This window comes from Nipponia nippon, unplaced genomic scaffold (genome assembly GCF_047370975.1).
Source record: "Nipponia nippon isolate SJK-2023a ecotype South Korea unplaced genomic scaffold, ASM4737097v1 scaffold_11, whole genome shotgun sequence".
Taxonomy (NCBI): Eukaryota; Metazoa; Chordata; class Aves; order Pelecaniformes; family Threskiornithidae; genus Nipponia; species Nipponia nippon.
This window is the reverse complement of record NW_028262302.1, coordinates 6,370,733-6,396,183: the sequence shown is the minus strand read 5'-3', so window position 1 is coordinate 6,396,183 and position 25,451 is coordinate 6,370,733. Positions and strand designations below refer to the sequence as shown.

At 48.3% G+C, this 25,451-nt stretch overlaps 1 protein-coding gene across 3 annotated transcripts in view; it reads right to left on the bottom strand.

Annotated features, from left to right (window-relative positions):
- Window positions 1-19,757, bottom strand: part of IFT43 (intraflagellar transport 43) — a 45,840-nt gene extending 26,083 nt beyond the window's left edge. Inside the window, exons 1-3 of one of the 3 annotated variants that reach the window (XM_087746980.1) lie at window positions 19,637-19,757; window positions 18,836-18,925; window positions 3,459-3,526 (exon numbers count right to left, since the gene is read on the bottom strand). In XM_087746980.1, coding sequence (XP_087603106.1) covers window positions 3,459-3,526; window positions 18,836-18,916 — 149 coding nt within the window. In that variant the 5' untranslated portion in view covers window positions 18,917-18,925; window positions 19,637-19,757. Of the gene's footprint in view, window positions 1-3,458; window positions 3,527-18,835; window positions 18,926-19,145; window positions 19,282-19,483; window positions 19,572-19,636 lie in introns of those variants that run through there. The other 2 variants (XM_087746978.1, XM_087746979.1) reach the window with 2 other exon arrangements.
- Window positions 19,758-25,451: the final 5,694 nt, after the last annotated feature.

Below are 25,451 nucleotides of genomic sequence, written 5' to 3'. Positions count from 1 at the left end.
TGATGCATGAGATAACCTGACAATAAACCTCTGCTTTGCTTGTCACAAGTGTCAACCCTGATGTCATTAAGGACATCAGCACAGTGTTCAGAATGGCACTTGGGCTCCATCCAGTGGTTAGAGAGCTGCTTCTGTAGCAAAACCAGCTGTAATTACTATTATTTATGTAATCTTAGCAGGGTACTAGGCCCCAAGTGGCTGCCCAGGTTCTTGGCTGGTCCCCTATCCTCTAATACTGGGGCTAGAATATTGCTGGGGCAGCAATGGGACTGCCTCTTCTCATAGAGAGTGATTCTTCTGTCTGAGTACAAATTTAAATAAATACAGCAGATTCAGGTGCAGAGGGCCCTGTCAGTATGGAAAAAAGGTTCTTCCCTAACTACTTTGCACCATTTATTTGCTGATTGCAGAGGACAAGCCTGAGGGTTTACTCAGACACTTACCTGCAGTCCTCATCATTATCCAGATTTACAAAATGGGACTCCTAGCAATGACAGCTGTTCTACAGAGGTACGGGGACCCCAAAGTAATCTTTCCATGCTTGAATTTTGAAAACTTACCAGTAAAAGATGGAATTTTGATAGTTCTCAGGAATGTAAATATCTGACACTTGTAAATGCTATGGGAACTCATGATAAAATACTTTATCTTACTTGCACACCACCTGTGCGAATTAATTTCAAAACTAATTACAGGTTGGAAAACTTTAAGGGCCCTCCTCCTCTTGCTATCTTGCAACATCTGACACAGCAGTAGTCTGATAGAAAGAATCAGCAAGATGGTGAGAATATTTGTAAGTTTACCTAGGTATAAAAAGAGGTAGGCAGGTAAGGGACTAAGAGGGAGCAGCAGAGGTAGAAAAACAGAAAAAACAGGTTGCAAATTAAATTCTACCTTAACGTGTGACAAATGGAAACACAAAGAATAACTTCAAGTGATCACTGCACATTGATAAGACTCTGAGCTAGAAATACAGCAGAAAAGAGTTGAAGTATCCCTGCTGGAAAAGCAACAAGTATGCAGTTGCAACTGGCTGAATCTTGAATCTGTCAGAAACAGAACTAAAAGCTTAGACCTCAAATGGGGAGAGAATAACACATAAACAGCTACAAGATCGATTGAGAAGTGGCTGCAGTATCCCATCTGACCCACAATATATTTTCACAACACAGAAAATCTAATCGTAGCCACTCTGCTCATCCTTCCTAAGTAAAAAAAAAAAAAAAAAAATCACAGATTTTAACACTGTCGGTTCTGAAAACCGAATTACCTTAAGCAGCACAATTCCCAAGCGTAGGCTCAGTTACACTGGCATAAAAGTGCTTATACCTACATGAGATACACCAATAGAAGCATGTTATTCTAACTACATCTACACTAGTAAAATTGGAGCAAGTTAACTTGATGGGCTTCCAAACTGAGTCAGATTGGTTGAAAAGCTGTGGGGAGATAGAGCCTGAGAAAACAGAAACAACAAAGCTACAGCAACATTGGTATGACATCAGCCGATGACTCAGACTTTTCACACGAAGGCTTTACTCTGGGATATGTCACAAAGACAGCCTTACAGGCCAGCATCTCAGACTTTTTTAAGGGAGAGAAGGAGAGAGATCAGCTTGGGGAGAATACACAGCCGAAGGAAAGAAAAGACAGGGGAACTAGTTGTACAGAATCCTTGTACCTCATATGACTGAAGAAAGTCAGAACAAACCTCCCCTTCATAAAATGTATTCAATAAAAGCTCTTAATACAAATGAAAAGAATGCTGTCAGATATGACATGATATTGTATGCATGACTGAGCAAGGGGCACATCTTCATCTCATGTCCCACTGTGCAGGGTCTCACAGGTAGAAAGGTCTGCAGCCCTCCATCTCCTGTTCTGCTTCTTCAGCTGAATTGCGTCCAACCTGGTAGGAGCATTTACTCCAGACACCTGCTGTATCTGTAAACGATGCAATTGGGATGCTGGAGAAGCACTGCTGAGAGCTACTGCTCCAAATCTATCAGATGAGGCTAACGTCAAACAATGGAAAACATCCTAAAGCAGCACATGGCACAGTGCTGTTACATTAGGAACCTGTAGACTGTCCTTCAGGGCACATTAGGCACAGCCCTGAATAACTGCATTACCTCCAATCCAGCCCTTCACCTAGCCAACAATTACATAATTTATTTTTCCTGAACAATGCAATCCACCCTTGTTCTCTGCTATCACATTTCCATAAAGCTTCTGCTTGGTCCTACAAAAATCCAGGATCACTGGTGGCATTTTTTTATAACCCTGAGGCAGATGCATCTTTGCAACGGCAACTTCTAGCTGCAGCCAGCCTATGAAAAATAATACCATTATCAGAGTTAAACTGGAGAGGAACAGAAGGAGTTCAGACTGAGATCTTTACTCCTTTGCTTTCCTCCAGTCTCCAGATTTTCAGCTGATTTATTCTTCAGAGACACACAGAGTGATAATTTTCCCAGAAAAGTACTGTTTTCCAGAAAGGCTACCCCAGGATATAGACCACCTTTCTCACCTCCCAAGAAATACTGACTGGGCTGGGACAGAGCTTTCTGGATGTCCTCTCTCGTTCTCAGTGTTCCAGGAAAGAAAGTACGTAACTTTTCCATAAATCAGAGTGCCTCCAAAGTGTATGTCCAGACATATACACTCTTATTATAGGCCTTAATGTATACAAGCAATCTCACACCACTCCGTGACTGAGCCCTTCAGCTCTGAATAGGAAATATAACAGCAGCATAACTTTACAGCTTGAAAAATAACAAATAGCTTGAAACCAAGTCATGTCCTCCCAGTCTGAACTGTCCTTTAGTTTTCATACACATTCTATTACCATGTCCAGATATTTACTTTCCCTTAGGTGTCCTTCATAAGCATCAGGCTTCTCAACCTACACTCTACAATTTGTATACTTTTTTCCTCCCATCTCTTCTCACTGACCATCTCCATCCATCTCCATTATACCATAACCCACCCACCCACCCCCAAACATTGACAAATTTCACCTTTACTGTCAAGGCTGATCACTAAATCCTGAACTGTTCATTGCATTCTTGTCAGTGGGGCACTGTCACACGTCACTCTCCTGGAAAGGACGCAACCAGTCAAATCCCCCCCCTCAGCTCCTGCATTTAACATGCTTATTATGTTCTTGCCTCCTTCCAGTTACTGTACCAGGTAAGGAATACACTGCCTCTGGCAGACAGTGACACGTACACAGTTCTGAGTCCCACCAGGCCAATTTATAAAGAGCATTAGCCAGTGGAACCAAGCAAGAGCAGTACTTCAAATGGTGTGAAGAAGTTACAATGATATTGGAGACACAGGCCATCTACAAGATCCGGAAAAACTGTTCCAATGCCTGTGACAGCCAAGCTCAACTAGTGATGTTCACTTAATCCATGACTAAGCCCCTCTTAATAAGGTAAGAGGTGAGGACTCACTTGGTAGGTGCCAGTACAGGATCATCTGCCCAGCCTCCTTGCCGGCGTGGGGGTTTAGGTGGTGGACCCTTTAATAAAGAGAAGAGACACGTTACAGCCAGCTCCAGTCAAGGCGAAATCAAGCCAATTGAGATACCAGGTCCACACATACCAAATAATAACACTTCAACAAAACACTTAAAAGTAGTAACACTTTACCAAATAATAGATGGAGAGATAGTGTTTAAAATGCTCTTTATTCATAAAATAAAAGGAAGACAAATATTGCAGGATGGGTTTTTAAGTGTCTCTGTAAGCAAAAGGTGTATCACTCTAATCGGGATCTTGACACATTTCAGGTCTGTGTGCCTTTGACTTGTCCAGGACGCACAGTACAGTAGCAGACTGACCCACAGAGGATGCACTCTCCTGGCAAAATATGGTTCACTGGGAACTCCGTTGTTACTGCTGCCCGTATTTCAGTGGGAGGTATCGCATGTTAGGTGTTTCCGAGGGTATAAGTCAGCTTGTTTTAGACATCTCGTTTTAGATGAGGAATTGTTCCTAAAAGGTGTCTTGCTTTTGTCCACTGCCTGGAATAGGAGGTTAGATGCCAAGTTCAGATACAGGCAGTCATACCAAACACCTCTAAAGTTAGCTGAGATGAATCCCACCACTGCCACCACTGAAATACTAAAAGGGAAGTTCATCTGGAGCTTAAAGACACTCCCTGCTATTTTCTTGCATTGTCCTGTGTTTTCTCTGCCGTGCAGCAAGAGAAAATAGGAATTCAGCTTGGGGCTTACGATGGGAATTTCCAAAGAGCAGGACCACGATTTCCCACCACGTGGGAGCTGCCCGCTGCCTTTTGCAGCTTTAGGCTGGATTCCCCCTGCCTGAAGCACCTTGTACAGCAGTGGCTTCAGGGTTTTGCATGACAGGCCGTGGTGAAAGCAGAGGGGCAAAGCGAACCCAGTGCATGAATGCCAGTTTGTGTAGCTCCCAATTGATGGTGCCCAGTGAGGGAAGATGGGTTATGGGGACCTGTGAAGTGACCATCATGAGAAAGGATGATTGGGTAAAAGATGTCCCAAAATGGGGAAAAATGGTAACTGCAAAGGAGTCTAAGCTGGAGCAATGGTGGGGGGAACAGGTGGCTCCCACAGCTTTTATTAAGAAAGGGAATGGGCTGGGTGACTCCTGAGGATTATTGACTTGACAGAGGGGACCTTGCATGTGTGGTGGGGTCAGCCCTGAGCCAAAGCCAAATTACCTCTTGCCACAGACAGGGAAGGGGCTGAGCTAACCCCTGATGGTAGGGGGTCTCCCATGTTTATTTCTTGAAGCAGAAGCATTGTTTGCGAGTGTGGGAAATGAAGACAGCCTGCCAGGGGCAGCCGCTGCCTGCTGCAGGGAGGGGGCACGACCCTGCATAGCTCCCTGATAGGAGCAAAAATAGTCATCCTCCAAAAATAAACAGGGAGCAGGAATGAGGCAGGAGCTGCAGTCCCAAAATACCAGCTTTCTTCAGCAAAGGGAGCACAGGAGGGCAGAGGGACAGGCAGGGAGCGTGAAACGCAGGAAACAGCCTCCTTATATGGGCTCATCCGCAGGGGACAGAGCTCAGTCGACTGGAATGACCGTGTCACAGAATGTGAAGCCTTCAGGGGCCCAAGTGAATGGAGTTTTCTGATCTTTAAATGATTCCCCCAGATTCTTAAGATGCCAAACCAGAGAAGAGGCTACAGTGCCAAAAAAGGAGCATTTTGAATTCAGTTAATCTGGACACACCCAGAGCCCAGGAAAAAGGGGAAAAACACACCACATATGGGCGTGCATGCCCACATAAACATCCCTATTCCCATTACACACACCCCTACCTCAGAAACACACTCCCTCCCACACGGATCCTTCCCATGCAAACAACCCTCCTTCCCTCGCACCATCTCCCAGATAGCCATGTTCCCAACACACAGCCTCGCAACTCCTTGCAAAGGTGCACGGAGTTACACAAATGTCACCAAAGAACCTGGGCCATAAGGCTGAGGGAAAATGCAGCATCCCCGGGGCATTGCAATGCACCTGCAATTTAATTCCCTCATCATCAAAACTGGCCTTCAGATCCAAGATATCTCAAGTTGGGCACTCGAGATCAAAGGGCGATGAGAATGACTGCCCCAGTCTTTGCACAGGGCATGACTTCATAGCATCTAGGGGTTTGATTCCAATGTCTTGCCAATGTTATAACGCCTTCCCATTGATCATACACACCAGGCAACCCTGAACATCTGTCAGACCCTGACAAACACCTCACATATACCTACAGGTCTTTTATTCCTCTTGCAATAAATCAGGTAATTCTTTTTGAACTGCCCACAGGAGCACTAGCAACAGGAAAGGTAATGTTAACTGTCAGCTGAGAATAAATAGCTTTTCTTTGTTAGTTGCCTGGAAAGTGCCGTAATAAGGTCACATGCCACATGCACTTTTGTCAAGTAAATAAACTTGCCTTCATATACTTTCACATTTCCAAAACCTCAGCATAATTTACAATTGAGAATGCAATGTTGTGCATTGCCATAATATGGTGACAAGTAGGGACATTGCAGCTGCAAGCAAGAGCTTGAGGTAGAAAATGGGAAGAACGTCAACCCCAGAGAGAGCAGAGCAGAAACAGAGGACATTGTTCTTCTGTAATGGAGCAAACGTGCTCCTGGACATACCATTTTTGGGTGAAAAAGACTGGGGGCTTTAAATGATCAGAACTTATTGGTACCTATGTATTATATTTGGGCAAGATTTTTATGTATGTTCCCAAATGCAAAGCTAAGCTATACACCCAAACGGTTTCGTGTCCAAGACACTGAGATTCCACCAGCTCCTGACAACAGTGTTCTCTTTCAGCTCTTGCTGCTCAGTCTCTTTCACAGCATTAACTAACCACTTGCTTGCTGTGGTTTGCTCTTCCAATAAGTTTTGTCAGTTATTTATCTCCAGAAGATTTCCTCTACCTTAGTTTCTGCAGATTGTCCACTTTTTCAAGGCACATTGCCATGGTCTGGGCTCTTTATTTTATTTTTTCTCAGAAATTCAGTTCACCATTTTTGTGATGGCACTTTTCCAGTACTTCTCAGGCCGCCTTCCTTACCAACACTTTCTCACTACGATCATAATCGGTATTTTATCTCTCCCTTTGAAAAATGACTGGCCTGAATTCCATCTCTCCTGCATTGAAGTAGAAACTCTACCTTCTTTATCTGTAGTCAGGCCCTTTCTTATCAGGCAGATGCAGAATTCTAATTTGGCTTCCCCATTAAGGCAGAAATTTCCACGCCACTTGTCAGATCATGTCTGCAGTTTTGAAGGTGCTATTTGGAGGTTGCTTCCCTCACTGAAGCAACCACCCTGTGTGTCTCTGGATCCTGAGGGTCCAGCAAAGTTTCTTTTAGGACCTACCACGATACAGGCAGATTACAGGCATGTTGGGTCCCTCAGATTCTCAGGTGGGTCTGGAAATAGGATTAATTTTACCTCCATCAACATGACAACTCCTTTGAAACAGCGGCCACTCTGTGCAGGGAAGCAGGGACTCAAATGACATTGACAGCATGCAACAGAGGACATGCAATTTTTCTGTCACGTAATACATCTCCTAAAATGCGTGAGATCTATGTTCTGCTCCATATACAACCACTGTGAGATTTTATACAGTATGTAGATGCCTTGTTTTTATCCAATATTGACCACGGAGCAGAAAGAAGTATGGTCAGTCTTGAGTTTCCTCTTCTCCAGCAAGTTGCCTGAGGAAAAGCAAATCTCCACAAAGAGGCCTGATGAATTAGTTTTGACTGCTGCCAATTAAGGAGCTGTAAGTCAAATAGCCCCACTGCTTCCAAGCAGCCACATGACACTTACAATCTATACCGATCTCAGAGCATATGTGATATCAAAAAAGGCTCAATTCCCAGATCTATGCAAGCCTCAGCTTTTTGCAAAGAACAGCCCACCCCTGATAGCCTTTTTTATCATGTCCACAGATGGTTCAAGTAGCGCATCTGATTTTAATGAATCCCCTCCAAGAACTTCTGCATGTCTTAAATGCCTAGTAGAAAATACTGGATTTCCATTTCATCCACAAACTGTCCTTCTTCATGGTCACTGACCTTCTTTTACTAGGGAAAGTGCTATTGAGATGGAAAAAGTTCTTGGGGGGCTTTAAATATTCTCTGTCATCTATCATAGCAGGTAAAGGAGCAGCTCATATTGTCAAACAGCTACCAAGAATTTCTTCCCTAAAACAACCTAGTCAGCTCACATGTGCACCTGCTAGGAAAGCTGTCATATTGCAGCATTTGGTACCTTAACCTGTCTCAAGAGGCACGGCTCCCACCTGCATGAAAACACTGAAGCAGCACACAACGATCTGATTCTCTGAGCAAGAGGCTACCAGGTAGAATCCCCTCACAACCCACATTACGGGGCAGTGCCCCTCCAGCCCTCCTAGGCATGAACATCCCTCAAACAGTTTGCTACCACCTTGTGCTACATACTGTCAGACATGTTCCCATCCATCTCCACCACTCCTACAGTTCTGCTGCTGCCTTCAGGTGGGTCCAGGAGCACTCAAAACATGAAATAAATGTGTGGGAAAGGAAAAGCTTTTAATAAAATTATTTTTGATGGGATTGTCCCTAATCCACATCAAGGTAGCGAAGCAGGGAGGATACTACTAGAAAGGCTGGGAAACATGGCTGACTAGAAATGCTATTTCAGTAGATGTCATCAAAAGGCTAGTAGATAACCTCAGAAAGCTGAAAATAACTGCCCTGCTGGCCATCCACTCGGGGTGCACGGGAGAGAGGCAGCGCAAGGCCTTGGGGAGCTCCAGGCCATGCAGTGCTGGGGCTCACACTGGGGAAGTTGGCCTAATTAGGGAACAAAAGTTCAGCTGCATTTTTGAGATTCCTCCTGGAGAATCTGGCCAACTTCCAGCTAAGCGGTCCCCAGGAACAGGCTGGGAGTCCAGCATTTTACAAGCAACCAGAAGACCATGGAAAAAAAGAAGCAATTCCTGTAAAATGGAGGCAGGTAAAAAAGCCAGGCTTCCTTGGATGCTGGTTCCCTTTGGTGGAGGGTGTTTAGGAGCACAATGCAAGAATCCAAACAGATGACAGAAACTCTGGGATACAGAGGGACAAATTCAGCTCAGCCCAGGACAAACACGCAAATGGGAGGGCACTCATGATGTGCAACAGCTACAGGAAATTCTGCCTCAGAAAACCCTCCCAGGTTCTCAGAAATGCCAGTTGCTTCAAGAACTATCTACTGCCAGTCCACCCCACTCCCATTTTCATGCCTAAGAAGGCAAAACCCTGGCAACGTGCTGTATACAAAATGCAGCTAGCCCCTGGTGAGGGCTCTTCTACAAGCTGAAGATGGCGGGGGAGAACAGGATGCTAGAGAAAAACAACGCAGTCAGACCGTAAGGTCTTTGGGAATAGAAAATTTTTGTCCTAGCCACACACCAACACTCTCTAGATCTTACTGAAATGCAAGTTGTAGATACAAAAAGGGCTATAAGGGACTGCATTACAACTATACACGACTTCTTAGGTCATGAACTCTCTGAACTAGAGTGGCTGACCAGTGCCTAAACCACTGTGATTATTTTTACACAAATAAGATCCCCCAGTAAGCACCCAGCTGAGCGCAGCCAGTGCTGGGCTCCTCAGTCACACGGTTCTAAGTTCCAGGGGATGTGGGGAAGAGCACTTGGGGGTTGGCTGCTGCGCAGATCCAGACCAGACCAGACAATGGAATGAGAGTTTGGAGCTGGGTGCCAACCACTGCGCAAGGGTAAGAACTGGGTCAGGAAAATACCGCTCTGATTAAAGGCCCTGATCACATCAAGCCCCAGGCCATGTCTACACCACAGGTGCAGACACACCTGCAAGCAGGATCCATGTGAGTCAGCTCAAGTCTGGAAACGGTCTAGCTTTAGATACTTCTGGTAACCAAGCTGGTACCTCCCCAGGTAGAGTGCAGGTTGCTTCTCACCAGAGGATCTCTGCATCATTCTGCACTATATTTTAGGATGCAAATACACTCCCTCAAACAATCCCACTGAACTGGGCAACCTAGCAACATAAGTCCACAATTGACTTCACATTTCAGGTACTTAAATTTTTTTTATAGTTGCTCTTCCAACAAACATTCATTGAAAACAATTGTTCCTGACATGTTGTCTTAACCACAAAAGCAAGAGCCCATTTTTCCACCCAAATTGTTTTAAAAGCACTGGGAACTAGAACTACAGAAGGACTCGGCTGCCCCCTCTGGAAAGGTCAGATCCTCAAATCACCTTTCCAATTGTTGCCTTAAAGCATGTCATCACTCAAACTTTGAGTGATATAGAGCCGCAGAGGTCAGCATCCACCTAGCCAAGAGTCAGAAGTCAGGTGCTCTCCCCGCTTTAGTCCATGAAGGACCTTGAGACTACCTATGGCATGTCTACCAAAGCACAACTAAAGAACAAGGTCTCAGCTGGACTCATTAGGACTGGAACAGATGTCTTCCTGCTCAAATGTTGTTGTCTTCAGTTAGAAAGTCCTTCCCTGTGGCCCAAAAATTCTTTCAGTTCCATTTGCAAAGCAGAGTGACTTCAGGAGAAAGGACTGAGAGCCTTCTCAGACCCAGAACAGCTCATAGTTTTGTCATTATATAGAATATTCTTTAGGGAGGTGGGAAACATTACTTGATACATCTTTCAGGAGGAGGAAGAGGACAACAAAATCAGTATCATCCAGCTTGGAAAGCAGATGGTGGGTTTAATCTTTAAGTTTATGTATAAAGAGTGCAGCTTCAACATCAAAATGAACACCTCCATCCCCAGAGCTCCTCGAAGGCAAGGGGCAGCCCTGTGCCACTGCTGAAGGCTACAAAACACAGGACTGGGATCAGGGTCACTCACTGCTAGTGCAGGGACATGTGCTCCCAGAGCTCTCGGAATGGGTCCAGAACTCCATGGAAGGACAGGGTTGTCAGACACACTGCAGTCCCCAGCCACTCTTTACCACCTTAAGAGATCTACAGGCCCATCCTGAGATTGTCTACATACTACACAGGCACCTAATACAGGCTGTGGATTTTGTTATGAGGATAAGGCATCTAAATCCCCCTGTGGAACTGAGTTTAGGGAATCCCCACAGTTCTACTGCATAAAGCTCTAGCCCTCCTTTCAGCCGTGGACTAAAGCAAACTAAAGGAGGGACTTCTCCAAGGCCCCAGAGCAAATCCATGGCAAAGCCAGGAAGAGAACCCAGCAAAATCTTGGCTCACAGCCATGTTCGTACTCCTCCTGCCTATTCTGCCTCTGCAAATTAACTGAGATATTAGGATACACCCTTTATTATACCATTGATCAGCCTTACAGCCTTTGGCTAAATGTCCCAGGCAGCCTTGGAAGGTGCAGCCAAATGAGTGATTCAACTGGCAAAAATTCAGATCCAAGACGAGTGGTTTGCCAGGGGATGCAAAACAAGTCTCTGAGCAGGCAGATGGCTGGAGGGCAGGACTTCAGCAGGTACATTCACATGGACAGCCCAGATGGGGCTGTTTGCTAGTACTCAGGCAGCCACAAAGTATCTTCAGCGCAGCAAGAGGAAAGGGACCAAATCCAGGAAAAGTTCAGATTGTAACACTCAGCACAGCCCAAAGGGAGTTCAGAGAAGGGTTACATGAGCCATCAGGGGGACGAAGGGGCCAACTTCGGACAAATGATTCAAGAAGCCAAGTATTTCAGCTTGGCCAGGCAATGACTAAGGGAGGGATATACTGCAACAAGTTTTGGATCACACTTCGTAATATAAAGTTCCACTAATAATTGGTTTGGAAGAGACTTATGATACAATTAACAGAAGTTTGTAAGCATATAGTATTATAAGTTACAAGCAGCTTACTGATCAGCTGGATTTCTCAACACTCAGTTAACCATTTTGTTACCCTTCACAGGCATTTACAAATGGAAAAATACTATAAAGTGCAACTGTGATGCTTAAGAGCGTAAGCCTGAATAAAGGGTGCAGGAATTATCCAAACAAGAGGGGTTTCAAACCAGGGATCACTTCAGACTAAGGAAAATCTCCTTGCCAGGCACCATTGCATAACATCCCTGAGGCAACAACAATTGCTCATGTGGAAGAGTCACATCAGTTCAGTTATTTTAATGAAATTTAGCAGCCAGGAGCAAGAAGGCGCCTGTGGCATATGACCAGCCACCACTCAGTACAGCAGACCTTGGGAATCAATGTAGGACACTGCACGGAGGTGGAATTAGTTCCAGTGAAATGACTGTAAGGACTGGTTCCGGAGGGGGAGCAGGGGAAGTTTAGATCAATTATCAGGAAAAATTTCTATTTGGTAACCAGTCCCCAAAACTATACCCATCAGTGGGAGGTCTCTTTGCCTGATAAATGGAAAAGTGCTCTGGGCATAGTCCTGAACCATCCATCACTGACAAATAAACCCAGTGGATCTTGCCTACAATATCATCTCTAGCACTACCAAGAGAAAACTGAGCTAATCTGAATAGTCTTGACTCCTTGTGATGCGCATACCCTTCTGAGGCCAGAATTAATGAGATGGGTGATACGGGTTTCTTTTCTGGGCTTTAAATTTCACAAATGAATCTACTACGCCACCAGTACTGGGCTGGTGCTTCAGGGGAAGGCATTAAGAGTACAGGAAAGGATGCTTTAATTGTCTAACATAGACAGAGAGCAACTCTAGCCAGGAAAAACTGGGCAACACCAATTCCATGGTTAGGAAGAGTGCAAGACAATTAGCCCCAGGACTTTAACAGAAACAGGTACTAGTTCTCAGGTTGTTCTGAACAGCACCACCCTGGCTTCTAATGCCGATTTAATGCTGAGATGTATTTTAGCTTTGCTGCAGGATGAGAAAGGATATGTGTATTCCTTTTCTCTGTGTAACAGGAGCCTGGTAAGAAGCACTATGCCATCCTATTAACCACAGATATAAGCATTCCAATGCTGGTGCAATAAAAATAAAAGACTCATAGAAAATAGAAAGGCACACATCCTTGTTACTACTGGCTCGCCTTCTCCTCTGGGGCACTAGCAAGACTTCATAATCCCTGAAGACAAGTTTTCATGTTATGGGAGCAAGCTAACCACACTGGACAGCAAATCTAGGCTCAGTCAGGTTTTGTACTCTATTAGCTAATTGCTGCCCTGACTTTTAAATGAAAATAGAGTATCTTTCCAATGGCCACATATACATCTGTGACCTCAGAACAAGATGCAGCAGCTGATAAGAGCAGCTGTTACAAAGATAATAAAAAAACTTGTCAGCAAGAGGAACAGAGGATGCAGGAAAGGCACTGCACCTGAGGCAAACTTTTGTCTTATTCTCCAATACAAGAGTAGTCTTAAGGTAGTCTTCAGACACATGAAGAGGTTAGTCCTGCTAGTCCCCTTCAGAGAAGCCAGCATCTACCTAGAAAGCCTCTAGTCTTACATGGTCAACCTTTTCCTCACAGTCTTCATCCTAGAAGGATCATGAGGGAAAAAGAAAGAAGTTAAAAGGAAGAACTACAGCAGCCTGCACAAAATAGCTTGAAGATTGACATGAATGGCTGTCCTGCAGCACATGCTTTGCAACCTTATTCACTTAAACAAAGTACAAAGTTGATCCCACCACTGTAAGGCTTTACATCCACAGTCATTTATGCATATATCAACTGTGACACTATAAAGCAGGTCTGTTTGACTGCAATGGCAGGAAAGTCTGCCAGCAATCAGACCTTGAAAAGCATATTAAAGAAAAAAAAATACATATGAGAGCAAGAAGAAATCAGACTTAGTTCTTTCTCCTTATAGCATGAGAAAACCCAAATTATTCAGTTGTGTAGGACGCTAGAAAGATTTGTATGGATTTGTCTGCAACCATGCCAGAGACCAGAAATGATGCCATACTGGTCATACTACGGGTTATATACCGTAGCAGGCTGCAGCCCTTTTTTCAGGAGCTACTGTTTCTCAGGGCAACTTCAGATCCCCCACTGGGAACAGGAGCTGTAGCAGTTAGCGTAAGATAGGCATAGCTGACAACAGTGTTAGCTTTAGTAGATGAACTTTAGCTAACCCTATAGTATAAGGGAGTAGCTTGGTTATGGGGTAGATGAGTAACTCAAAGAAAGCAGCCTGTTAATCACTGTGAAAGTTGCAAACTGGTTGAGAACCTTTCTGATGAGCAGACTGCCAGCACCAGCAGTGGTGACAACCAGTTGTTAGGCACCAAATGCAAGAAGGAGGCAATTAAGAACCCGGTAATCTCTACGCTATCCTAGAAATGACAGTGTTCAGAATCACTCACAGAATCGAGGGTATCCCATGACCCTGCACCAGGAGTACGCACAGCATGGCTGGAAACACTTCACTAACCCCCCGACTTTTATTCTGGACTGCATCATCTCTCCTGTGGAACAGGGAAGCCATGTGATTCATAAATTGCATATATCTCTGATTAAAGTGGTTTGGTATCTGAGTCCACTTAGGGTCTGTGCTGTCATCTGGTCTCATGGTCTTACCATGACAGGAGCAGAGGGAGGCTACATACAGGTTAGGGCAGCTGGGGTACAGAAGTGTCCGTACCAGTGAGCAGCATAAATGAAATCAGATTTGGCCAACTGGTAAAATCTGTTGGAAGTGTTTGTCTGTCAGCAGGGACCCACTTGTTCTCACACCCGAGAGCAGAAAGGCTTCTGCAGGGCCCAACATGACCTAAGTTTCTCCGGATGTATGGAGCCCAAGTGGTGCAGGCCTCGCAGTAGCGAGGAAGGAAATCCAGCTGGACAACACATGTTGGAAAAGCATTTCAATAACCACTTCTTTGAGCAATCTTCCACGTGGATTTCCCCCTCAGCAATTGATTTGCAGTTGTTTATTCACTTGGGTTAGATAACCGAGTCCTCTTTAAACGATGCCTGGATGTCAGCCTAAAGAATCACTGCCAGGAGTGTTTGTAAGCTGGGTGGTGGAAGTCCAAATAGCTGCTTTGCAAAATTCACCTGTGGGAACACCCTTCCAATATGCAGTGGAGGTGGCCCAAGCTTTTGTCTGTCTACATGAATCTACCCTGAATAAGGTATTTTTTACACAAGAACATACTTTCAGAAGTGAAAGCACAGAGCCTTTCCCCAGGCTTTGGTGAAACGTGATGAAGGGAACCAGCAGGGAACTTAAATGATTTTGGGGCAAACCCTGATATAGAGTGAAAGTGATCCTGTCCTACCTGTGTGGAGATAGTCTCAACACAGCCTGGAAAACCCTCATCCTTTAGGCTGACATATTGCCTATTAAACCAGTCTCCACTCAAAGGATCTACAAAGTGCTGCCAGAGAGACACCGACAACCTCATACTGAGATTGTAAGAGGCAGAAACCAGGGAAGTCTTGAACAAGGTCCCAAGGGAATCCTGTCACTGTAGGATGAAGAGAAAGCAGACTGTGGAAGCAGGATAACATTACAATATTTTTGCATGCTGATTTCTTACGGAACAGCAAATAGTTCACTCTTGCTGAGAGGCGACACAGAAAAGGAAAAATTTGCTGATATATTTTTAAAAAAGGCTTTTCCACTCAGCTTTCCAAATCAATCGTCTCAAGAGCTCCAAACCTGGCCAAACAGCTTCTTTTGGTGGATGTCATCAAGCCAGCATTCAGACTGTTGGATGCAGTGGTGTTAGAGCCAGGAAAAAGGTTTGACTTTTATCCTATAAAAGTGTCCAGAAGCCCTGGTAGGATGGGACAGCAAAGATCTTCAACAGATCTCATTATGTGATCTGCCCCTCCCATTATACAAATAACATGACCAGCTTGAATTTGTCCCATTTTGTCAGAAACTTGGTAGCATCAAGATGAGTAAAAAGTAACACATCAAGCCAGGGGATGGGAAAGGCCTCCCAATGGAAAAATGGATACATTACCCCTCTGAAAATGAATGTTTGAAATGCGGAGTTCTGGCATGTAGCAAGCAGATTTAGCTCTAGGAATTCCCATTTACGGCATATTCCCCTGGGTGCCCAAGAAGTGCCTGCCAATTTGCCAAGAAGCTCTAAAGGCCAGGAACACGCACAGCCATTGCTTGCAGGAGGATGCTGACTGCACCAATTACAGCAAATAATCATGTTCCTTCTTGCCTCATGAAATAATACATAGCTACAGTGTTGTTTGTTAGTACTTGTACTTCTGAAAAGGCAGGAATGCTCTGCATGCCAGATGGCAGACTGTGAGCTTTGTGACCCTTAGTGAGCCCCTCGAGGAGACAGAGGTCTACATTTGAAGGTAATGTGGATACTTCCACACAGCAATGGGAATTATCAAATAGAGATTTGGGCAGAGGAATTACAGATACACCGCTATAGTTAAGGAACTTGCTGCGGGAGATACATACACAAAACAGGCTCTGAAAAGATGCTAAGATATCATACCATTTTCATAGAGCTTGGGGGAAGTATATTAGGCTACAAGGCACAAGAGATTGCAGTTGTGCCCCAGGGAAGGAGGTTTTAGCAACACATTTGTGAGAAGACACACAATTGAGGAGATGTACCATTGTTTGGAGTCTCTTTCAGAAGACAGAGTCCAGGTCAAGGAGAGATCAGCAGTAATCTGATAAGATCTATGCTCCAAGTCAGATGATTTGCCTATTGACTTCAAAACAAAGATGTTTTTAATTATGTTAAATGAGTTGTTCACCCTTCGAAGTCAATTTCCTTGTAATAAGCCCAAATGTTGAAACATGGATAGACAGGTACTTTTTGCTTCCTTCAAGCAAGCTGCTCTGACTGGAAAACACTTCCTGGATGGTTCTCAGTGTCAGGCAAAGACCAGAATAATGGCACAAACAGTTTGTTCGTACCAGGAATTTGAGCTGGGTGGAAATTGGGTGGAATGACATGGAATTATACAAAAAAAAAAACAAGGTAAATCTTAAAGTTTTAAAACTCTGAGGAACTACCGAGGGCAGAATCACCACCCTGAATGTGAAACTGCACATGAAGGTAGGAATATGGCAAAGGTTTAAGACAAACCCCTTTGTGTTCAAACTCAGTAATAAGAATAAAACCTCCTATGCTGAAATTAATTACATGGGGCCTCCTCCACTACTGCCAGTTCCAGAAAAAAAGTGCCTTTTTTTTTATTTTGCATTTCTTTTGGGAAGGTTCCTTGAAAAGGTTTCAAGATGACCAGATGGCCAAATGAGACACCCATTGTAAGAGCTGAGGAGGCAAGCCAAGGACAAGCTTCCAGAAAAGTAAAATGGGATTGCCCATCTAGGGTGAAGGAAAAAACAATGTTAGTTCTATCAAATGCTCACTTTGGTATCAAATATGATCGTGTATGAGAAGCCTTCAATTCTGGACCAAAGGAAAAGGTTGAGGATTATTTATAGTGGATTTTGTCTCTTCTCCAGTAGCTCCAAGGTTTTCAGTTAACAGCAACATTTAGCAACAAAGAACTGTCTGAAGGGAGACTATTGACACAAACGGTTCTTCCTGGTGGTTAAGATCCAGTAATAACATATTTGAACCTTGTAAGGCGTGGAAGGCCTCACCCTTCTGCTGCTGAAAAACCTCACTGCTTTCAAACAGAAGACTAACTATTTCTTAGTCCTCTCCAGGGCTGCCCAAGGACTGGAGCCTTTATGATCTCTTCCCAGCTATTATAATGGCTATGATGCGAGACACACCAAGTACAACTGCTGTAAGTTACAATCACTCAGCTGTACCCCTACATCAGGCCCTGGTCTCTTTCTAACCAGGGCATCAGTCCATGAACTAGGACGGCCAGTTCCAGTAAGAGAACAATCTGACAGTGAGCCACCCTAATCTGGAGGCTAACCAATGATTACACCCACTTAAACCACCAGCTGGTTTCTTTAAAACTTTCTTTACCTACAAGGCCCATGGTTATTTCAATTTCTTAAATTACACCCCCTGCAAACTCCCTCACAGAATCCCTCCTGAACTCCTATAGCATACCCGGGGAGGGGAGAATGCATAGGTGGGAGAGGATTCTCTGTTATGCCTATCAAGAGCAAAGAGCATACTTTCTCCAGAAAAAAAGCCTGTTCTAGGAGGTGTTATTGTAAGCTAAGCCATAACAGTGTATTTTCAACAGCATTGCAGGGACTCCAAGGAAATATGCCCCCACAAAACCATTTCGGCACAGGTGGCTGGGACACAACTACTCACACAGTGTAACAGGAGGGTTTTGCCACAGGGCAGAGGATCCGGGAGCAGCCACTCCCAAGACAGAAGGTCCCAGGGCTCTGAGCACAGTAGCCTGAAGCACAGTTGGTGCCAGGGTGGCCAGCTGGGCAAAGTGGGTTTGCAATTTGAAGAAGCCAAGAATATGTTATGCTGTAGACCACAACTGGCACTGCATAAAGCTAAATATCATCTCATTTAAGCAAATATCACTATCAATAAGGTGGGAGTCTGATGATCCTTTTGTCCATCTGAAGGTGTCAAGGAGCAAAATCTGTATGTCCTTTCTTGACAGGTGCTCCTTCCAGCAGGAGATGCCTGTGGGGAAGCCATGCTAACGTCAGAGAGCAAACTTCCAGGTAGAATTTGAGCATTCTGCAGCGCTAAGCAAGAAAGCGAATTGAAAGTGTTCGGATCTCATCTTTCGGGGTATTAGAGGATGTTGCCACACTCCCCTGTGAAAGAGGGGTTCCAGACCATCTAATACTTTTTGAAGACGTACTGACAGAACAGACTCTGAACAAAGTTTTTCTCCAAAGCCAAGTGGGAACCGAGTTTGTGTATTATCACCCACAAGACAAAGTCTCAGATGCTGCAAAGCTGGCTCCTAGCATGAGCTTTGTAGCCTGTGCATGGAGGAAAGGAAACAGCGTCGCTATACAGACTTGATACTGACCATCTCAGATACCGTACTCTGGCTCTAGCAAAAGCAAAGTGCAAAAGCAAGGCATTTGCTTACCTGTATTCTGTCTTGCTACCATAGATGGTGGCAAAACTGGTCATAAAATGATGTGCCTGCCCATATTTTAATTCCCATGGAAGATATGCGTGTACAGGATGGAGAGGCCCCAAGTCCTGTTTGCTGCTACGCTCCATACCTCACACATGAGAAACCGTAGCCCCAGATACGACCCTGTGTGAAAGCTACACGTCACGCAGAGGGCAACACCAGGAAAGGGACACGGCAGTCACATGGGTCCCAGCTCTAAGGACAAACTTCAAAGGACAGAGCACACCATGCGGGAAAGAACCTCAGAGGAAACGAAGAATCCTCCACTGGAGACACCAGCAGGATTACAGACAGGTTCTCCTGACTGGACACCCACCTCTCCAACCGAAGCAGACGGAGAATTCTTCCTGCTGAGATTTTCATCTGGGAAGAAGTCCTGGCGGGCTCGACGGCCCATCTTTAGTACCTGCAGCGCAGGGGGAGACGCGAAGGGGGAAACACGGTTACCGGCAAAAGCTGCTTCAGAGCAGGGGGACAAACGCAAGCAACAGCTCTGCAGTTACGCTATGCCCTGCGATGAGACACGTTCCCCCAAACGGCGCGAAAGCGCTGCCCGCTGCCGGTGCGAACCCTGCAGCCGCCTCCCGGCCCGCGGCCGGTGCCCGGGTCAGGCTCCTCCGCCTCACCCGCGGGCTGCTCGGCCCTTCCCGCCGCACGCCGACGTCCCACGGCAGCCTGACCCCGCGGCCGTCCCCACGGAAAGCCCGGGCAGGCCTCCCGGGGGACGGCCAACGCCATTTCCCCGCCTCCGCCGCCCTGCGGTGGGGACCGCCGGCCCCGAGGCTCCCCCGGCCGCGCTCGGGTGCGAACGGCCGCCGGTTCGAGACCCCGCAGCCCCCGCTCAGAGCGGCTGGGGCCCGCAGCGGGCCCGGCCCCGCGGCGGCCGCTCGCCTCCCGCGACCGTTAACGGCCAGCTCGCGCCGCGGGCGGCAGAGCGGCCTCGCCGCCGCCCGGGCCCGCTCACCCCGGCGGCGCCCCCCCGCCGCGGCGCCTCGGCTCGCTCCGGCTCGGCCTCCATCCGCCGCCGCCGCCGCCGGTGCTTCCGGCGGACAGCCCGCCCCCGCCGGCCCGGCAACCGGCGGCCCTGCCCGGCCCCTTCGCCCTCCACCCCGCTCACCCCCAGCCCCTCCGGGGCAGCCCCGCGCCCGGGGGCAGCCGGCGCAGCGCGGCGGGTAAAGCCGGGCTCAGCGCAGGCCGGGCCCCCCCCCCCCCCAACAGCCGGCAGCGGCGCTGGGTACTCCGTAGCCATATAAATACCCAGCCCCATCAGCAGTCTGAAAAGCTGGGCCTGGCTAACGGTGCCAGCGGTGCTGCAATTTCTCAGCACAACACATCACGTTAAGTACTCGTTTATCAGTTTTTAACTCCACATGCAGCAGTGGCAGGTTAAAAACAGCCTGCCACTCTCTTCTCCAGCTCTTTACGGTATACGCTTTTTAAGTTCCCACTGCGGCAGATAATCCCAGCCTTGTAGATCTGTCTCCTCACAGAAGGTTTTGCCAAGTCTCCTGATGGCTTCTGATGCTCTTCCCAATTCCTCCGGCTCTCCAACGCGACTTTCCAGACGGGGCAGCCGGTCCCCAGAGCGCTCGCTGGAGGCAGTCCCAAGGATCAAATACAAGCGCAATGATCATTACCTCTCGAGCATAAGTTGTGCAGAGATTTCTACTGAGCTGCATAAAACGACCCCTGGTCCCTTTCTTGACCGGACAGATGTATAGATTTATTGTAAATAGATCTAGTTTTAGCTCCACATGTTAAATAAACATTTGGTTCTCCAGTGCTTTGTCCATTTGCCTATATTTTTCTGGTATCTCTGACATTCCTCACAATCTTCACCCATCCTCATTAGCCTAAGTAGTTGTCGTGCATTTCTTCTGCTGCTAGAGTCGAGAACTGTACCACACCACAAACTATGCTGGTAACACTTTGCCATGATAAAAATTGACTGTGTAACCCTGAAGTTTTAAGCCTTCCAGGAACACCTTTTACTAAAGGCACCAGATCTCACTCCATACCTGCTTAGCTTTAGTAGAAGCTCATGGTCTGGCTGAAGAACTTTAAGAAGTCTAAATAAATTGTGTCAAATAACTCTCCTTTTTTCCATCCCTTACTGACATTTTCAAGTAGTTGTGCTGTGACTGCGATGATCTAAGGATTAAGTGAAATAAGATTTGTGGGCAGAGGTAATAACTTTTTATTAGACCAACTGATATAGCTGGAAAAAACCATACAAGAAGTGTTTCTGTGCCTGAAAGCTTGTCTGTTTTTTCCAGCTATATCAATTGGTCTAATAAAAGATATTATCTCCCTTTACAAACCTTGACATGTTCAAGGAATTCAATAAGTGAGACGTGATTTTCCTTTTTTGAAGCCAGCCTGGTTAGGCTCTATGAAATTATGATCTTCCAGATACTTTGTTCTTCTCTTTTAATTACAGATTCAAGTATTCACAAGGTAGAGAGGGCAGTTTTCACCTAGCCCCATGCTTCACCACCAGGGCCATGGGAATATGGCCCTGGATTTCCCACTTCCCATCCACTCCTCCAAAGAGCTGCCGCAACCATGCAGCTACGCAGATACTGGGGGACGGAGGGGACTGTAGCCCCCAGGTTGCAGTAGCTGCTGCAGGATGCCCGACTACAAGCGTACACTTACAACTGACCTTGATCAGAAAAAGAGCATCCTAAGAGGAACGTGATAGCGTCCAGAGCAACATCTGCTAAAGCAGGAGGGCATCCCTGGGGCGGGAATCCTTGGGTAGGGATGCATTGCCAGCTGTGGCCCCAAACAGGCAGCTGGCGGGGTGTTCCGACCGGAGGCAGGGTAGGAACAGTACAGGGTGCCACCCTGGACAGACGGATCACGAAGCAGCAGGACCCATGGGTTCACTTGTCTGGAACTGACCCCCTCAAGCCCCTCCTCACGATTCCCCCGGGTGTCCACCCCAGACACCACCCCGCTAGCCATCCCGGCTCTCCCAAAGACGCGCTGTGCTGCTTGCTGCCCACCCCAGCGATGGGAGTCTCAGGCCAACTGAAGGAGGGTGGGGTCCATGTGCGGGAGAGAAAACATTTAAGCACTTGAGGAATCAAGCCTTGCCTCAGAACTTTGACTTCCGACTTCAGAGATTCTCGATGAGAAAGAAGAGCAGCCGTGCAGAAAGAATGAAACCTAAAATCTGTCCTTGAGTCCCTCTGGACTCCTCCACTCATCAGAACAGTCTTTGTCACCCACCCTGACACATTTTTGCCTGCTTGGGGAAGGCAACAGGGGAGAAAGAGTCTTCATCCATCATTTCATGTTGTGGCTAAAATGGATCTTGCTTGCTTTAAACGTCAGGGTCACCTTTTCTGAACAGCTTCATTCTCCTTTGCCCTACTGGTGACACCGCAGGCAGCATTTGATCCTGGCCTAGAGCAGCCCCACTCCACCGAGAAGGAGATGGTTAACAGGACGAACGTCTGGTGCTGCTGTGGCTGTCTAAAGCCATTTTCTGTGCTTGCTGCCTGTCCGCGTCAGGTCTGTGGTGCCAGGGTTTCTCTTTCCCAGTGTACCCTTCCAGGTGTATTCTCAGCTCTCGATCTGCCTCACTTGTTCAGTTTTGTGCTCGCTATAAATCACACTGCTGCCACCCCTTCTCGTCTGAACAGCAAGTAAGGACTACGCAAGCATTCCTTTCATGGACAAGTTCTCACACCTAAGCATGGACGCTCTCCATCTGGTTTCAACCCAAACCCGATCACGCAGAATAGCATTAACAGAGTCCCCCACTAGCGCTGTTTGCTGTTGATTACTCCTCGACTGAGCCTATGAATAGAGCTTGTGTCTGGTCCTCCTTCTACCCAAGAGAAAGCCGGGAGAGTCTGGGAAAGCAATCACACTTGAGCACTCCCACATGCTTCTGGTCGTAGACCACCTTTAGAGCAAGGGCACACACGCGTAGTTAAAGGTACAGCTATGGTGGAAAGCCCACATGGTAGCGCTGCTGTGGGAGAGAACAATGACCACCTTATTCAGGGCGGCCAAAGGTTTTGTTAAGCAGCTCTCTGGCAGCAACAGGATTTATGGGATGCAGGGCAATTCCAGTAGCAACCAGTGACACAGCACTGCGCTTTTCTTCCTCACCCAGTCCTCACGTCAGGCAGCCAGCCAGACTCCCGATTTTGACATGGGCCAATTCATTGAAAACATTAAGCTTCCACTGGGAAGCAAAGCGCTTGGCGAAGACTGCTGCCGTAGCCTGCTCCGCGCTAGCAGCACACTGGCAGCTCCAAGCACCTCACCTTTGATTTTTCTGCAATTTTTTTTTCTCCATGCACCTCAAAGTATTTACCCCGTCTCTAAGGGGTTTTGGAGGAGGGAGACAACTGCAAATATTCTTTTATTTGCGCGGGTTCCAGGACAAAATCTCCTAACCATTGCAAAGCTTCAAACAAGAGGTTCCTCCTTCTGGAAGGGGCTTTGATAGGCAGAAAAGGCCCATGCACTTGCCTGTCTTGATCTCCATGAGAACAGACGCTTTTCGGGTTACATCAGCCCCAGCTCACACTGTCAAACCCCAGTCAGGGTTGCCAAGTGTGAAATATTTCCTATGATACTCACACATTCAGTAGCCCCATCGGGCTCTCCCTCAGCCCAGCTGGATTGCGGCGTGTCCAAGATGTGCAACATGGTAGCGACTGCTGCTCGCAGCCACCAGCGGCAGTTCCAGCGCACGTCAAGCCACGGAGCTTCCCCACCTCTTCTCAACCCAGAGAGAGCAATGGCCAGAGCAGAAAGTGAGCGGCCCAGTACTGGAACTGGCACCAGACCTACATCCTTCTTCTCTGCTATTATTTCCAAGCAGTAAGTCCCCACTGTCAACTCGTAACAGAAAAGTCTGCTCTCAGCCATTAACAACATAACCGTATATTTTGTACTATTGCATTTCATCCCATATCTACTGTCTCAGCCATCAAAATTGCCTACCTGCTCCTATAGGATATCCTAGTCCTTCCCTGTATTGACAATGCCTCCCAACTTTGGCTAAGCAGCCAATTTCATTAGCACATCCATTTCAGCGTGCCAAGATCATTAATGAAAACTGGGCCCGGGACCAGCCGCTGGGGAACTCCGCTACTAATCTCTTATAATTCCTGTACTTATCTCCGTCTTAACTAATAACTCACCATGTGGCACTGTAGCAAATGGATTACTGAAGTCCAAAGCAATCAGTTCTACTGCATTTAGTGTGACCTCCAACCTAACATGGGGTAGAGGACGTCCCAGAGCAGAAAAGCATCCAGAATTCATTTCAGAAGTGCCTGGGGAGCTCCAGAAACATCCATCCCAATCTACATTAAAATATTTCATGAACAGTTAATGGCAGTGCTCGGACTTTGCACCTTACTCCAAGTTGTGATTCACCCGACATCTTCGTAGAGCCACTAGATCTTGTTACACCTTTTTCTGCTCCATCAAGGAACTCAAATTCCTCTTCCCCAAGAAAAGCACAGGCAAACTGTGAGCAGCTCACCCTTTGGTCTCCTCAGAGCTGCAGGGAATGGGCTCACCGGGCGTCCAGCTCCCCCAGCCGTCCCATGGATTTCCTCTGAACCTCTTCCACACCCCTTGTCTTCGGCGAGTCACTGGCCCCTGAGCTGGCGGTGCTCTCCCAGCCCCAGACCCCCGAACAAGGGAAGGGAAGGCTCCCCACAGCGGTACCCGGTGTTGCCAGGCACGGATCCACTGCGCTGCTGCCAGACGCCACCCCTCCGGGCGCGGGGCCACACGCCCCCGGGGCCCACCTCTCCCGGAGCACGAAGCCCCCAGGACTTGCTTCTGCAGAGAGCTCTGCCCAGCTCCCGCCTCGCCCACAGTCCCCAGCCCCGCAGCAGCCATTCCTGCCACATCTTTGGCTTCTTCAGCAGAGCCCGCAGTGCTGCGGGCGGCTGCGCTGGGTCGGGAAGGCACGAAGCCACCATCCCGCCCCGGACCTCCGGGCACGAAGCCGCCATCCCGCCCTGGACCTCCGGGCGCCTCACCAGCCATGGGGTGTTCGGCTCCCCTGCTGCGGGCCGCCAGGAGAAGGGCTGGGCGGTGGGGTGGGGAGTCCCTGCGTGGCTGGGGCAGGGGCCAGGTGAGGGCAAGGGAAGGGGGCTCGCTCCGGGGGCTGGGAGCCCCCCGGGCTTCAGGGAAGCGGGCACAGGCCCAGCCCGGGGCAGGGAGGCTGGTGTGGCGGGTGGCCACGGTCAGGGCGTGCCCCGGGAGAGGAGCCTGCAGGTCACGGACCCCAACCTCAACTGGGGCCGGTGCTTGGTCTCCCGCCTGCGGCCCGGGCGCCCTTCGAGGGCAGCGGGCGCCCGAAGCAGCTCCTTCCCCTCGGCGAGCGCTGCCATGGCGGGGGACTCCTCCGCGCTTCAGCGGGCACCTGCCTCAGGGCCGCGGGGCTTCACCCCGCCCGCCCGCTGCCTCCCCTCGGCCCCCGGGGCCGCGCAGGGCCCGCCCGCCCCGCCGCCAGCCGGGGCCGCCGCAGCCCCTCGCCCGCAGCGCGGCGCCCGGCCCCCGCCGGCCGCCCGGCCCCTCCCTCTCTCGGAAAGAAACCACATCAGGAAAGTATTCGGGGTATTTTTAGCCGCTTTTAATGCGATTTCGCAGCTGGAAACGGGAGGGGCCGGCCCGCGCCGCCCGCCAGCGCGCGGCGGACCACCGCGAAGGGGCCGGCGGCCGCCGCCGCCCCGCGCCCGCCGCTGCCCGGGCGGCGCCAGCAGGGGGCGCCCGCGCCCCACCGCCGCGGCGGTGCGGCGGCCACGTCGGAGGGCGCGCGGGGCCGCCCCGCCGCCGAGGGGCCCGGCCCGGGGCGCGAGGGGCCCGGCGTCGCCGGCCGCGCGGGGGGCGGCGGCGGGGCCCGGCGGGGGGGGCGGCGGCGGCGGAGGAGGAGGGCGGGCGGC